The sequence below is a fragment of the Dipodomys merriami genome, unplaced genomic scaffold, assembly GCF_024711535.1.
Source record: "Dipodomys merriami isolate MVZ:Mamm:240054 unplaced genomic scaffold, mDipMer1.0.p SCAF_5, whole genome shotgun sequence".
NCBI lineage: Eukaryota > Metazoa > Chordata > Mammalia > Rodentia > Heteromyidae > Dipodomys > Dipodomys merriami.
Window position 1 is genome coordinate 16,496,324 of NW_027206068.1, and position 15,229 is coordinate 16,511,552.

Consider the following 15,229-nt stretch of genomic DNA (forward strand, 5'->3'; position numbering starts at 1 on the left):
TTAACTAGAACTGAGTAGTGAAACATCAAAGGATTTTTTGAGGTAAGTCTGTGATATTTAAAAGCAATAAACAAAGTCATACTTACCCCCAGTCCACCACAAGGTAATGAGGAAAAATACTTTTGAGAATCATCACCTATAGGGTTAGAAGACATGAAAACATACAGGTTATAAACACAAATATAGTAGGTTTAGTAGTGGCATGTATTTATGCAAAATATTATCTCACGTGGTAATTAACATTTGACTCAGAAAGACATTAATTATATTGAAGACAAACTTTCAGTAAAGTTAATGTCAGCGCAAACAGTTCTATCTATATGGACAGACGGGAAGCTCTCACAGCAAATGAATATAAATGTCACAGGTAAAATTTATTACAGCACATGAATGAACACATACAAATAAAATTTGGGTCCAATTTTTTAATTAACCTACACATTCATGTTGCGTATTATAATTTCAAAACTTTATAAATTCTGGGCAGTATCTCTGCCATTTACTGAATATATTTCTCCAGTGGTATTTTAAACCACAAGGTTTATAAAACCATACATGGGCATTTTTAACTACTACAAATATAAAATATTATCTCAAATGTACTTACTTATTCTTAATTTCTATTTCATTAAGTATTCTTATAAGCTAGAAATAGCTGAATTTTCTTAAGATATAAAGTCAAGTACCCCATAAGCCTTTCAACATCTACAATTTTTTAGACAAAACACTATAACAAAAGATAATACCATTTGGGAATCTGTATCAATGTAAATATAATAGTGATGTAAATATAAAAATTATCTTCTTTAAAAATATTTGCCACAGCAAGTGCTCATGGCTCATGTCTAGATACTCAGGAGGCTGAGACCTGTGGAGAACTGTGATTTGAGGCTGAGGCAGAAAATTCAACAAAACTCCATGTCTCAAGACTCCATCTCAAGCGGTATAGAGTCAGCTAAGCTAGCAATGCTGAGCAAATGTCAGATCCTGAGTTGAAAGCCTAGTACAGGCCGGGCGCTGGTGGCTCACGCCTGTAATCCTAGCTACTCAGGAGGCTGAGATCTGAGGATCGCGGTTCAAAGCCAGCCCTGGCAGGAGAGACCGTGAGACTCCTATCTCCAATAAACCACCAGAAAACCGGAAGTGGCGCTGTAGCTCAAGTGGTAGAGCGCTTGCCTTGAGCTGAAGAGCTGAGGGACAGCGCCAGAGTTCAAGCCCCATGACCGACAAAAAAAAAAAAAAAAAAAAAAAAGCCTAGTACAGGAAAACAACAACAAAAGCACAATAACATATACCAAAATTGTCATTGTGATATGCCCTACAACTGACATTTTATGGTTTTTGTAGTTATTTTATTAGCCTACACTTCAATTTTCTACATTCTACACTTCATGATTAGAGATAACAATGAAAAGAGCTCCTAAACCTCTAGCACTAAAATCTAATCTCTCAGTCAAGGGAGTCTGAAGATACTTAAGTTAGTCATTCATCAGATTGGTGATAGAACCAGATAAAAATTTATCTTTCGGTGCTGGGAAGGTGGCTCAGTGGTAGAGCGCTTGCCTTGCATGCATGAGGCCCTGGGTTCGATTCCTCAGCACCACACAAGCAAAAAGAAAAAAAGCCGGAAGTGGCACTGTGGCTCAAGTGGTAGAGCACTAGCCTTGAGCTGAAGAGCTGAGGGACAGCGCCCAGGCCCAGAGTTCAGGCCCCCACGGACCAGACCCAAAATAAAAAAATTATCTTTCACCTACACCATTCATGTGTCTTAATAGGTGAAATAAACCACGTGGCATGTCAATAAAAGTTTACATAGATTATATTGTCAGTGAAAAAGTTTGTTTTGGAAATAATAAATTATATTAGTTGATTTGTTAAATGTCATTACTAGCAGTTAGAAAATAGCAAAGAAAAAAGCATGGACAAAACAGATATATTTAGTTATGTAGAGAGATCATCATAAAAGTATTAAACAATGAGGCTATAGGTCAGAGACAAAGCACTTGCCTAGCATGCACAAAGTCATGGGTTCAGTCCCCAGCATTATGAAAGGAAAGACTAACAACAATAAAAGGATGAGACATTACTAGGAAAAAATAAAGATAATAAGTCATAATGTTAAAAACTGGAATACTAGAAATCAGTAAGATGCTTCTAAAAACTTTAAGATGACAGTATGCAGAAGGTAGATTTCCTTGAGATATTGCTTTTACTTCAAATGTGCTAGACCTGGAGCTTGAACTTAAGGACCAGACTTTTGTGCTCAAGGCTAGGGTTCTACCACTTGAGCCACAACTCCACTTCCAGGATAAGAGTCTCATGGACATACCTGCCCAGGCTGGGTTCGAACTACATTCCTCAGATCTCAGCCTCTTGAGTAGCTAAGATTACAGGAGTAAGCCAAAGACAACCGCAAGCTTGTCTTTATTTACTTCTAAGAGTAGGTTGGAGCTGGCATGTTTGGGTGAAAAGTCATGATCCTGGCTTGATATTGCTTTTAACAAGGATATTTTTGTACCCTTGAATATGTTACAAGAATAAAACCATTGGTTACTTGGGAATTCAAATATGTACTCTGATATCTAAAGTTTGTTTTCATGATTATTTAAGAGATGAAAATAATATTACTAGATAATAAAAACGTTAAGACTAATTAAAAAGACTAAATCTTAAGACAAGGTTGGGAAAACCTTGTTTCCCAACCCTGCTAGCCATATAAGACTGAGAAATCACTTGGTATGTGACAAGATGGACAATCATACTTCTTATTGACTGCTCACAGCCTTCTGCCTGTATTGATAATTTTATATGGCCTAAACTGATATTAAAATATCTAAATGGTCCTTGGTATGAAAAAGGTTCCCTGCCATTGAATTAAGAGAATTAAAAAAATATAAGTGATATGCTTCTTAGGGTAAATTTACTTAGTAATGTTTACATACCAATACAAAACAGACAAACGAGAATTTAAATTTAGTTATATGCAAAATACTTTAAATTTGTTACAATCACTTTTTTTGTTAACAGCACTGCATTTTTTTATCAATAAAATGGTGTAATTTGGCTCATCACATCATAAAAGGAACTGGTAATAAGAGTGATAGGAATGTTAATGTTAAGGAAAACCTTGTAACAGAAATGATTGGACAAAATGTTTTCAAAATGCCTCCACACAAAGTTAGAAGTATTTAAAGAGATAAATGGTGCCTACTTTACAAACTAATACACAGCTATCTAATGACTGAAAGGTCCAGGCACTAAATTTTCATTTAAATCCTTCTCCTGTCTCTAAAATTTAACTATCAAGAGTATAATGGTCAATTTAACTCAGAACTGATACCTCTTTCATGTGTTGGGAAGGATTGAGTGAGGTATAGGAGTGAAAGGAATGTATAAAGAAAAAAAGTCTCGATTATGACTTTATATTCGAAGTGTCAGCTTCAACCAACATTTAGAAATAAAAAGTCAAGGGGGTGGCAGGGAGCGCAGAGGGAAAGTGGTAGAAAACAAGGGAGAGAGTAACATTGTTTGACAAGAAATGTATTTATTATCTTACTTATGGAACTGTAATTCCTCCTTCTCAATAAAATGAAATAAAATGTTTTTTAAAGAAGTAAATAAAAAGATAAGTTAGTTAGTACCAGTTGCTTACTCCTATAATCCTAGCTACCCTGGATGCTGATATCTAAGGATGGATGTTCAACGCCTGCCCTGGCAGGAAAGTCTGTGAAACTCCAATTAACCATCAAAGAGCTAGAAATGGAGTTTGTGGCTCAAATGGTAGACCATGAGCCTTGAGCACAAATGTTTAGGGATAGTGTCCAGGTCCTGAGTTCAAGCCCCCAAGACCAGCACTAATAATAATAATAATAACAATAGACAAGAGTTCAAATTTTAGAAAGAGCAAAAAGTAACTTTTAAATAGAACGGGATAATTCACTAGAACTAAGAAGAAAGACTATCAACTAACTACATGTTTGAATCCAACTGAAAAGTCGAAGTTGTTCAGATGTATTTTCAAAGTTGACCTCATGTTTGAACTAAGGCTTCACAAAATGCAACAGATGAGTGTATTCACAGTGTTGCCCAGATCACTGAGCAGTATCTGTTATCTATGAAATTCTACATGTATATAACATCTAACTCTATAGTCATCAATTACAAAAATATTATTTCTATTAATTAAAATTAATCAGATGAAAAGTGAATTTATTTATTATAAAGTGTTAGAAACCGAATCAACAGTACTTAGTACTTTCACCATGATTGCAGCATGTACCTTTGTCAAGTTCCAAATTATATATTGGAATTAATTTTAAATCCATCAATGTTAAAATGATACATATTTTAATATTTTTATTAAAATTGGAATTGTCAAATTTCTTTAATAAAAATAACACTGGCATGTTATAGAAAAGTTTATTTTTGTCCAAGATTAGATTTAATTTCCTTACTAAATAGGTAGGTCTTGCTCTTAAAATGTGGAATACTTGTTTAGTGACATCTTTTAAGAAAGAATGTATATGTTTATATTTATAAATTGTTTAATTCTAATTCATTCAAATAAAATCCAAGAATAGCTAGTCATATGACTCCATTGATTTATACTTTGGGACCAGAGTTAAAAACAAATTAGGGAAGATTTTTTTTCTTTATTGTTTTTTCTCTTTCTTTTCATTTCTTTCTTTCTTTTTTCTTTCCTTCTACCTTATTTCTCTCTCTTTCTTTTTTCTCCCTCCCTCCCTCTCTTCCTTCACTACCTTCCTTCCTTCCTTCCTTCCTTCTTTCCTTCCTTCCTTCCTTCCTTTCCTTTCCTTTCTTTTGTTCTTCCTTCTTCCCTCCCTTTCTCCCTCCCTCTCTGCCTCCCCCCTCTCTCTTTGCATCAATACTGGAGTTTGAATTCAGGACCTGGGTGCGTTCACTCTGTTTACTTTTTCTAAAGGATGGTGCTTTATCTCTTTAGCCATAGCTTCACTCTGGTTTTTTGGTGTTTAACTGTTGATAAGAACTTCATGAACTTTCTCACCCTGCCCATGCTGGTTTGGGACCAAGATTTTTCAGATCTCTGCTTCCTGAATGCTAGGATTTACAAGTGTGAGCCACTGGTACCTGGGTTCTTTTAACTAAATTAAAATTTATTCACATGGACATATCCCTGTGTTTAAATTTTTAAGTATTTTGACTTTATCAAACTATGAAAATTAAAATGTCTAGTTTACTTCATCTTTGTAGTTGGGTGGGTGGGACGATTAATTGATGTTAAAAATATTTATATCAGGAAGTGGCGCTGTAGCTCAAGTGGTAGAGCGCTCGCCTTGAGCTGAAGAGCTGAGGGACAGCGCCCAGGCCCAGAGTTCAAGCCCCACGACGGACAAAAAAAAAGAAATATTTATATCAGAGTGTCCACAGCAAAAAAAGAGATGTATTTTATATAAAGGAACTGCACACACAGACATTGTTTTCTTCCAAGATTCATGAGCCAGGCATAGTGGCACAGGCCTGTGATTCCAATGCTTGGGAGGCTGAGGTAGGAGGGTCATGTGCCTGAGTTGCATAGTGAAACTTTCCCTCAGCTACTACACCTAACCTGACCACATACATTTTTGAGAACACATTTTCACTCACAGGCCTTCACTACATGGATCTGGGGATACGAGGCAATCATTCGTAAAAAGCAGATGGTGTTTTCATAGATAATCGCTAACTTTTCCTTGTAATTGTTTTCACCTTGCTTATCTATTACAAGTCATATAAATGTCTCTCAAATTGTTAGGGTCAGTTAACATAAATAATTCATGAAATAATAGTGCACTAATTGAAAAGTTCAATCAATTTGAACTGACTCAATAAGGTCTGTTTGAAAAAAAGGACAAGAAATAGTCTTACCATATCCTAAAGAAACCTAAAATATAATCATTTCACATATATTTCTGTGTAATGTACTGTTGTTCAATTATAAAAGGTTATTACAAAATATGACTGTGTCAACTGTTTTGTTTTTTTTATCTTTTTGTACATTTATTTTTAATCATTGTTACCCTATCCCTCATTATCTCCTGCTAATGCTTTTGTGAATCTGTTGCTTCAACATATTTATATGAAACTTATATAAAGCCCTGAAATTAAAATTTTATTTTGAAGACTTGTACCATTTATTATGTTATTTAATTCCATTATGTAAGGCATACATTAAATAGATTATTAAAGATTTTAAAAGGTAGTATTCTAGGCATGCATAGTAATGTTTTCAATGAAAATAATGTGTACTGTTATCTTTCTATGTTAAGATCATAGAAAAAAAACCCTGAAACACACACACACACACACATATGCGTGTGCACACATACACACACACACACACACACACACACACACACACACACACGAGAAAGTTAAAGATCCATTTGCATAAGTGAATGAAAAACTCCTCTGTCTTTCAGTTTAAGCATATAAGCAAACAAATTGGACAATGCATATAATCCCTATTAGCAAAAACATACCATAAAACTGCCTTTCAAATGGTAGCTAATTTTAAAGTAAACATCCTAGAAAAGACATGCGTTGTCTTTTTCAAGTACAGAAATTTCTTAATCTGCATTGATTTCTGTGGTACTTAACTTGTTCCACAGTGCAAGGCAGTTGGAAAAAAACTGATTTCTTTGTCACACTGCTTGCCAAGTATTTTGAACTGACACTAGCACTGACTAATGATAGTTTTGGAATGTGCTGTTCTCAGTAGAATGGGGGCCCATACAGACCTAGAAGTATCCTGGGGTCCAGCTTCTGTCCATCCAGGGGGCTGGTGCCATATAACAGTGAGTGATGTTCAGAATGAATAAGCTGTATTTCCTCCAGGCTGGCTTTTCGACCTTGAATTCGCTGAAAGAAAACAACAGAAACCCACGGTCCTCCACTGACAATATTTAGAAGAAAATGAGACTTCGAGTAACATTTAAGATGATTAATAATGGGCTGAGTTTCATCATGCAGGAATGTGACACTGATTTGCTTGGTAAAGGACCATAATAATACATGAAAAATGAGCGTATGCAATGTTCAGATCCAATGGGATTGCTTATGCCTAAACAGACAATTTCACATAATGCATACGCTTTTTGGCATAAAGAGTAAATCTATAACAAAGAAAGTATTACTTGACTCTTGGAAAACTCACAGTTTCAAAGCAGGCTACAGTTTTCCAACAAATAAATTTGTTATGATCTTATTTTACACTTACTTGAAGAGGTTGCAACAAATCACTTATTTTTCATTAACAAAAAAATACCATTATAGTTTAATGTATTGGATTATCATTATCATAACTATGCAAATTCCTTCATGTGTGTACTTCTTGTAGAGACATTATTCTGAACTGATGTTTCCCAAAGCAGGTCCCCTGGGATCCACAGCAGTTCAGGATCTGTTTATCAACCCAATGGGGGTAAGGTCAGTACATAAATTTAGAGCAAATACTTAGAAACTTTCAGGGCTATTTGACAGATTTTTCCAAACGTTTTTTGGAATCTAATGAAATCTTCTATGCCTTCAATTTTAATTTCACTTTGTAGTATTTCATTTTAAATGGATTTTAATACAAGTGTTAATTTAAGACAGATTGGAAACTAAGCAGGGACAAAAATCACCATGCAACCAGTGACAATTGGGGACATTCTAGACTCAGTCCTTTTACTTTTTTCTTACTTTCTTTTTAAATTTTTAACACTTAAAAGAGGCAGACATGCACTCCACCCAACAAAGAATGGTCCTTCCTCCTAGACAGATCTGTGTGGTCATTAAACCTTAATTAGCCAACATGTGAAGTATTTTTCCTAGTCATATTTTTCAGCACATCTGTGAGTCCAATACACCATGAAACTTTTGGAAATTGTCACATTTCCCCAAAACTACATATTTCCCTAAAAGAACATATCACCACAGTCAGAAAGGTGATATTTAAAGTAGAGAACTGTAGTCAGATTCAAAGAGAATATGTGCAGGTAACGATTTCCTTCCAGGTTAATGACCAAGGATGCACCAGTTGACTTGAAAACACTCCTGTCTTTTTTCGTTAAATTGTTTAAACAGGGATACAGGTTGTCCCTTTGCAACAATGAGATGTACAAGACCCTATGTCAAAAAACAAACTTTACAATTTAGGTGCGGTGGGGAGGGGGGAGTGTAGTTGTGGAGATGGGAGGGAAGGGATGGTATGGGGAAAACAAAGAGGAGACAATAATGCTTGATAAGAAATGTACTCATTACCTTGCTCCTGTAACTGTAACCCTTCCTCTGTACAGTATTCTCACAATAAAACACTTATTAAAAATTAAAAAAAGAAACACTCCTGTCTAAGGACCAGGACAATCCCAGATTCAGCCTCCCTCCTACAAAGTGATAGGTCTGCTGGCAGATTGCTGAATGTTCTGTGGTTCACTGAGGGGACAGTTGGGAAAATTTCTATATGCAGACACTCAGGGCTTACTGGACAGGAGGCAGGGCTGTGTTTGTCATTAAAATAAATGATCAGGTCACAGTGAGGGAGGAATAGAGGATGTCTAAAGGGCAAACAGGAGAGTGATATAAAGCAGAAACTTCTAAAGATTGCCTGTATGTGCCAAATAAACAAACAAATACTTGTGGAATTTTCATTGCTATTGTCTTCAAGTGCCCTAATTTTGACATGATTACTCAGCATTGTATAATCTGATTTAAATTTCCAGGGAAAAAGAATATTATTAAAGAAATTACAGGGGCTGGGAAGGTGGCTCAGTGGTTAGAGTGCTTGCCTTGCATGCATGAGGCCCTGGGTTCAATTCCTCAGCACCACATAAGCAAAAAGAAAAAAGCTGGAAGTGGTGCTGTGGCTCAAGTGGTAGAGCGCTAGCCTTGAGCTGAAGAGCTGAGGGACAGTGCCCAGGCCCAGAGTTCAGGTCCCACGATCGGACCCGAAAGAAAAAAGAAATTACACTCAAGTTGGTAAGATGGGAATTCTCCATGAAGAGGACCAAAGTAAATGTAAGGATGGCTTTGTGGTCAGTTGTTATTCGGATCAGCACACCAATATTGTACTATATGCTTTACATATAAATATGGAATATGGAAATTTTTCTAAAGACCAGAACCACCAAAGAAGGAGAATGACAATACAAAATAAAATGAGCAGTAGAAACTCTAAAGTCACCATGATAGGGAATTTTTTTTTTTTTTTTTGTCGGTCGTGGGGCTTGAACTCTGGGCCTGGGCGCTGTCCCTCAGCTCTTCAGCTCAAGGCGAGCATTCTACCACTTGAGCTATAGCGCCACTTCCAGATAGGGAAATTTTAAATGCAAGATTTCAGTGGCTGGAAAATGCTTCGAGATACTAATGGTAACTCCATGTTTGGATCATCTGAAGTTGGAAAGAAAAGAGCACCAGAAAGTAGACTGTGACAACTAGCCTACAGTGTGTAATGAACACTGAAATAAAAGGGATTCTTTTTTTTTTTTTGTCAGTCGTGGGGCTTGACCTCTGGGCCTGGGTGCTGTTCCTGCACTCTTCAGCTCAAAGCGAGCGCTCTACCACTAGAGCCACAGTGCTACTTTGAGTATTCTAGTGGTTTATTAGAGATAAGAGTCCACATAGAGCTCCCCTATGACCCAGCAATCCCACTTTTGGGCATTTACCAGAATGATCACAAACAAGACCATACTACAGCTACCAGCACAACTATGTTTATTGCAGCATTATTTACCATAGCTAAGATATGGAACCAACCCAGATGCCCCTCAGTAGATGAATGGATCAAGAAAATGTGGCATATATACACAATAGAATTCTATGTCTCCATCAGAAAGAATGACATTGCCCCATTTGTTAGGAAATGGAAAGACCTGGAAAAAATTATATTAAGTGAAGTAAGCCAGGCCCAAAGAAACATAGGTCCTATGGTTTCCCTTTTTTTGCAATAACTAGTATACGTCTAAGACAAGCAGAAACTGTCAGACAAGTTGATGTTAGGCGAAATGAACCCCAAGATAAGGATTCAAATGCTTTTTTTCTTTCTTGTGATTGTTTCCAATATATTTATAAGATGCTTTCTTTGTTGCTTTGTATGTACCTAACCCAGGGTATAAGCCCTGCTTTCACTGTATTTGATGTTGGTATAATTTGTGGAGGGGAAGGGCAAAAACAAACTGTTTAAATAGGGATACAGGTGGACCCATTACAACAATGAGATATACAAGTCATTATGTTGAAAACAAACTTTACAACTTTGGTGGGGTGGAGGGTGGGAGGTGGGGGTGGTGGGAGGTTAGTGGTAGGGGGGATGGGGGTGGGGGTAGAGAGGGGAAGGGATGGGAAGGGGAAACAAAGGAGGAGGCAACAATGCTTGATAAGAAATGTACTCATTCTCTTCCATGGAATTATAACCCCTCTGTATGGTATTTTCACATTTTTTTTTGAAAAACAAGAGTCTCACATTTTCCTGTCCAGGCTGGCTTTCAACCACGATCCTCAGATCTCAGCCTCCTGAGTAGCTAGGACTACAGGCGTGAGCCATCAGTGCCCAGCATAAAAGGGATTTTTAGCTCTCATTTCTATGGGTCTATGACATCCTCCCCCACTACTATCACGTACACTGACAGTGAAACATTGATAATGTGAAACAATGGCAGAGCCTTGTTTTGACTACAGTGCCATCATAAATTTTCCTTGAATTCTCCACCCCTTCTCCTTTGATAGATCTAAATTGAATTTTTAAATCAGTAGTGGTAAATATTTATGTTTCACTCACTACTCATATAAATTTACATATCACATACTTCCATGTTTGTCTCAAGTATTTTTCGTATTCACCCACAATCCCATAGCCTTCCAGCTGAATGAGCAATCACACGTTTGAACAATGATCCAGTAACAAGATTCACTGTAATAGACAGTAGCACAAGTGCTAGTGAATCCTGAGAGGATACCTGTTGAACCCACTCAGCCGGTGCTAGCCGTGAGCATCTGGCCCAGCTTTGCAGCCCTGGCTTATTCTGAGCACCTCTAGACTTCACTTCACCATTAAAATGTACCTGTTCCTAAAGTTTTACTTTGTTTTCTCTTTCTTCTTCCTCTTTTACAACCTCTGGACTCTCACAAAATATTTTACATTAGTTTATTGAAATATTGTAGTCAGTACTTATTGAAAAACAGTTACATGTGACATGGGATATGAAAAGTATTCTTTTTTATATACTTTTTTTCTTTTTGGTCCTGAGGCTTGAACTCAGGGCCTGGGCACTGCCTCTGAGCTTTTGTGCTCAAGGCAAGAACTTCTACACACACTGAGCTACTGCAACTCCATTTCCAGCTTTTTGGTAGTTAATTAGAGCTAAGAGTCTCATCAGTTTTCCTGCCCAGGCTAACTAGTAACTGCAGTCCTCACATCTCAGACTCCTGAATAGCTGGGATTATAGGCATGAGCCACCAGGGCCCAGTTTATACATTTTTTTTTAGTCAGAATCTCTTTATGTAGCCCAAACTGGCCTTAAACTCAATATCATATCTTATCCTTCATATATATCTATATACACATACATATACACATGTCTATATATAAATATATATAGATACATATATGTACATGGTCTTGTACAAAAGGGTTGCCATACAACAAGTAGTTTATCCTGCTTGAGTTTTGTGATTATAGGTAAATGCTACCATATCCCAGAAAGAAGTATTTTTGGGGGGAATACTGGGGTTTGAACTCAGAACCTCCTATTACTGAGCAGACTCTCTACCACTTAAATGACATTCTCACTCTTTTTGCTTTAGCTATTTTTCAAATAAAGTTTCATGCATTTTGCTTAGGCTGGCCTAGACTATAATTCCCCCTATTTAAATAAGTAAGTTGACAGGCCCAGCGCTTTTTTTTTTTTTTTTTTTTTGTCGGTCGTGGGGCTTGAACTCTGGGCCTGGGCGCTGTCCCTCAGCTCTTCAGCTCAAGGCGAGCGCTCTCCCAGCGCTTTTTTATAAGATGAAGTCTCACTAACTTTGTTTGCCTGAGGCAGACTCACACTTTGATCCTGCTGCCTCCCCAATAGATAGAATTATAAATTTGCCCCAGCAGGCCAAGCAAGTACTCCTTTTGTTTCTGCAGCTGATAAAAGAGCAAGCTCTACCAGGATAGGATTTATTTCCACAAAAAGAGAGTAAAGAAATCAGCAACATTCCCACCTATAGGAAGAATTAGAAGAAAGAATATTTTGAGATTTGTATTTCACAGAGTCATTACTAAGGGAACTCAATGTATGACTAAGCTAAGAATTCTGACAGTTTAACTTCCTTCTTTCCTTCCCTCCTTCCTTCCTTCTTTCTTTTTCTTCCTCTTATCTTTATTCTTTCTTTCCTTCCATCTCTTTCTTTCTTTTCCTTACCCCCTCCCTTGCTACCTCCCTCCCTCCCTCCCTCTCTTCCTTCCTTCCTTCCTTCCTTCCTTCCTTCCTTCCTCCCTCCCTCCCTCCTTTCCTCCCTCCTTTCCTTCCTTCCTCCCTCCCTTCCTTCCTCCCTTCATTCCTCCCTTCCTTCCTTCCTTCCTGCCTTCCTTCCTTCCTTCCTTCCTTCCTTCCTTCCTTCCTTCCTTCCTTCCTTCCTTCCTTCCTTCCTTCCTTCCTCCCTCCCTCCCTTCCTCCCTCCTTTCCTTCCTTCCTCCCTCCCTTCCTTCCTCCCTTCCTTCCTCCCTTCTTTCCTTCCTTCTTTCTCTCCTTTTTCTTTCTTCCTTTCTTTTGTAGCACACAGGTTATTCTTCAGTAGTTTCATTCTACAAATGCTTTCATCAAATGCTTTCAATCTGTCACCTTCAACTTTCCTCTGATATGCAGATCGCTAACAGCTTCCATTTTTCATTTAGTTGTTCATTTGCTTCTGTTCAAATATAGATATTCTCATTTTATTCCTTCTCCTATTTTCTACTTCCTGTGTACTCTTAATTCCTTCATTTCTTTCTCAAGATGATTTCTACAGTCAAAGGTCAGAAGCATAATGAGTCACAAAATAGAGTAAAGTGCCCTGATAATCTTAATTTAGGGATCCACTGGTTTCCGTTCTCAGAGATACTTAGTCTGCCAGATGTCTATGTAGAGTTATCTATGATATGCTGACCAAAATGATTTTTGAGAATTCTGAGCATGCTGGAACACTCAATACTTAAAAAGAAAGAAATTCATCTGGGGAGTTCTTGTGAGATACAAACATGGATCTAGAATAATTTACCAGTATGGGCCTCAGAACAAAAGCTTATAGCTCTTGCCTATATCCTCTTAATAAGGAAGCCGTGTGAGATAGGACAGTGTTCTTTTTGAGTGATTCCTTGTGACTTGGGTTCAGTGTCTTTCCTGGGAATACAAAGGAGCTAATGCTCAACCAGTACTCACTCTGCTTAGAAATACGATTGCAGTCAGTCCAGGCCCCTAAACAGTTTCTATTCAGGATAAAAGTTTGAATCAAGTCATTAAAAATTACCATATCATTGAGTCTCACAACACACCACGAATCTTTCCTGAAGAAATAGTCTCTCTGAAATAAAGCCGTTAATGCAAACTGATTATAGAAGGAATGTTCTGAACATGATCTACAAAGTCATACTGTGACAGGATAAAACACAGCCTAACCCACACCCACCCACACACAGAGCACACACACGGTATACATTCATTTTTTTTCTGCCAGGGAACAGGGAAAAAAGGAAAGAGTTCTATTCCTTCCCCTCCTGTGTTCAAAGCCTGGATTGAGGCCAGTGTCCTAATCAGTTCTCATTGGCCCTGGAGGAATCAGAACCTTTTGTAAAATATAATAAAGGGCATAAAATCATGATAAAATGCATGAAAAAGCAGTGCCTTTGGTTAGGGAACTAGAAATAATTTAGCAGAACAGATGGATTGCGTTGGTTTGGTATTACTGAGGACATGAAAGGACTCATTTTGTGGCGGTTCCAAACTAAGAGAAAATGTCCAACTTAAATTTGTCAACTCAAAGTACCTGACTCCACTGGGGAGACTCCATTTTCTTTAATCATTTTCAAAGTACTGACATAGTCGGCAAGAATTTCTACTGAAATATCTCATTTTCTGCAAATATTTCATCCATTATCCCTAAATAGAAAGACTGCATTTTCATTTTTCCCCAGAAATCCACAGAACCACAAGTATTTGGTTTTTTTATTGATTATAAATGACATATTGGTGTTGATATTACCTGGTATTATAAATATCATACTTACTATTTAATGAGTCAGGTCATGGCCTATTGATTATTCCTGATGCACTGATTTTTCTGCTCTTATACAAATACTGTATAACAATATTATTTCTCATAGCCAATATGCTATGATTCTTTCTGACTTTTCTCCCCACTTACATAATTTCTTTTCCTATTGATGGAAAATGACAACCTAAAGCACTCACCTTCCTCTTGACAGCCTTATCTTCAAACTGTCCTCACTGTAGAACCTACTGAACCATCTCCCTTTCCCTTCCCCTTGAATAAACGCACCAATGGTCTTAGAAGAGAGCCTGAGACCAAGGCCACGTCTGATGCTGATGCCCCTGATGAACACTGAGGCTGTTGAGACCTTGAAAGTCCTCAGTCAAAATAATATTGCTCACCCACCCCTGCCTCTATCTCACCCTACTTCCATCTGCCTCCTAGTGACTTGACTCTGCTTAATTTTTAAAGAGTTACTGTAAGGGTTGGGGGCATTTCCCCTTCAGCCATGCTGAAGGAGACTTGAGTCCCCCTTCCCAGGCTTCATTCCCTGAATTAAATCAGTTGGTCTGTTGAGCTTGCTTTCTTCCCTTTATTCTGATACCTTCATGACTCAGTTTCCTTACACCTGTCCCCATCAATGTGTAATACCTCTTCTCCTTGAGATTGTCCTCAGGAAGTGAAGTAAAAGAAGGAAAGAAGCTATGAAGCAGGCGGGAAGACTACCACACTTTTGGTTCTTTCTCTTGGCCACTTGGAAAGAAAAGGCATTGAGTTAGAAATCTTGAATTCTAGTTCCAATTGTTGCCTAGACTTAGCATGCCTAAAGCTAAAACATGACTGTAGACTTCTATTTCAATGAATTATTTTGAAGTTTGTTTTTAGCATTAAATGATACGATTCCATGGTTTAAAACATAACCAATGAAAATTCAGAATACACTTTGCTTTGATTCATAAATTTTTTAAACAAATATAATTGCAGTGATTAAAGCAAGAGAAAT

At 37.4% G+C, this 15,229-nt stretch overlaps 1 protein-coding gene across 6 annotated transcripts in view; it reads right to left on the reverse strand.

Annotated features, from left to right (window-relative positions):
* Hdac9 (histone deacetylase 9) overlaps nt 1-15,229 on the reverse strand; it is an 851,473-nt gene that overhangs the window by 215,876 nt on the left and 620,368 nt on the right. For all 6 annotated transcript variants that reach the window (XM_069996136.1, XM_069996137.1, XM_069996140.1 and 3 more), the window contains 2 exons: nt 6,759-6,879; nt 87-136 (listed from right to left, as the gene is read on the reverse strand). In XM_069996136.1, the coding sequence (XP_069852237.1) occupies nt 87-136; nt 6,759-6,879 (171 nt within the window). The remainder of the gene's footprint in view (nt 1-86; nt 137-6,758; nt 6,880-15,229) is intronic.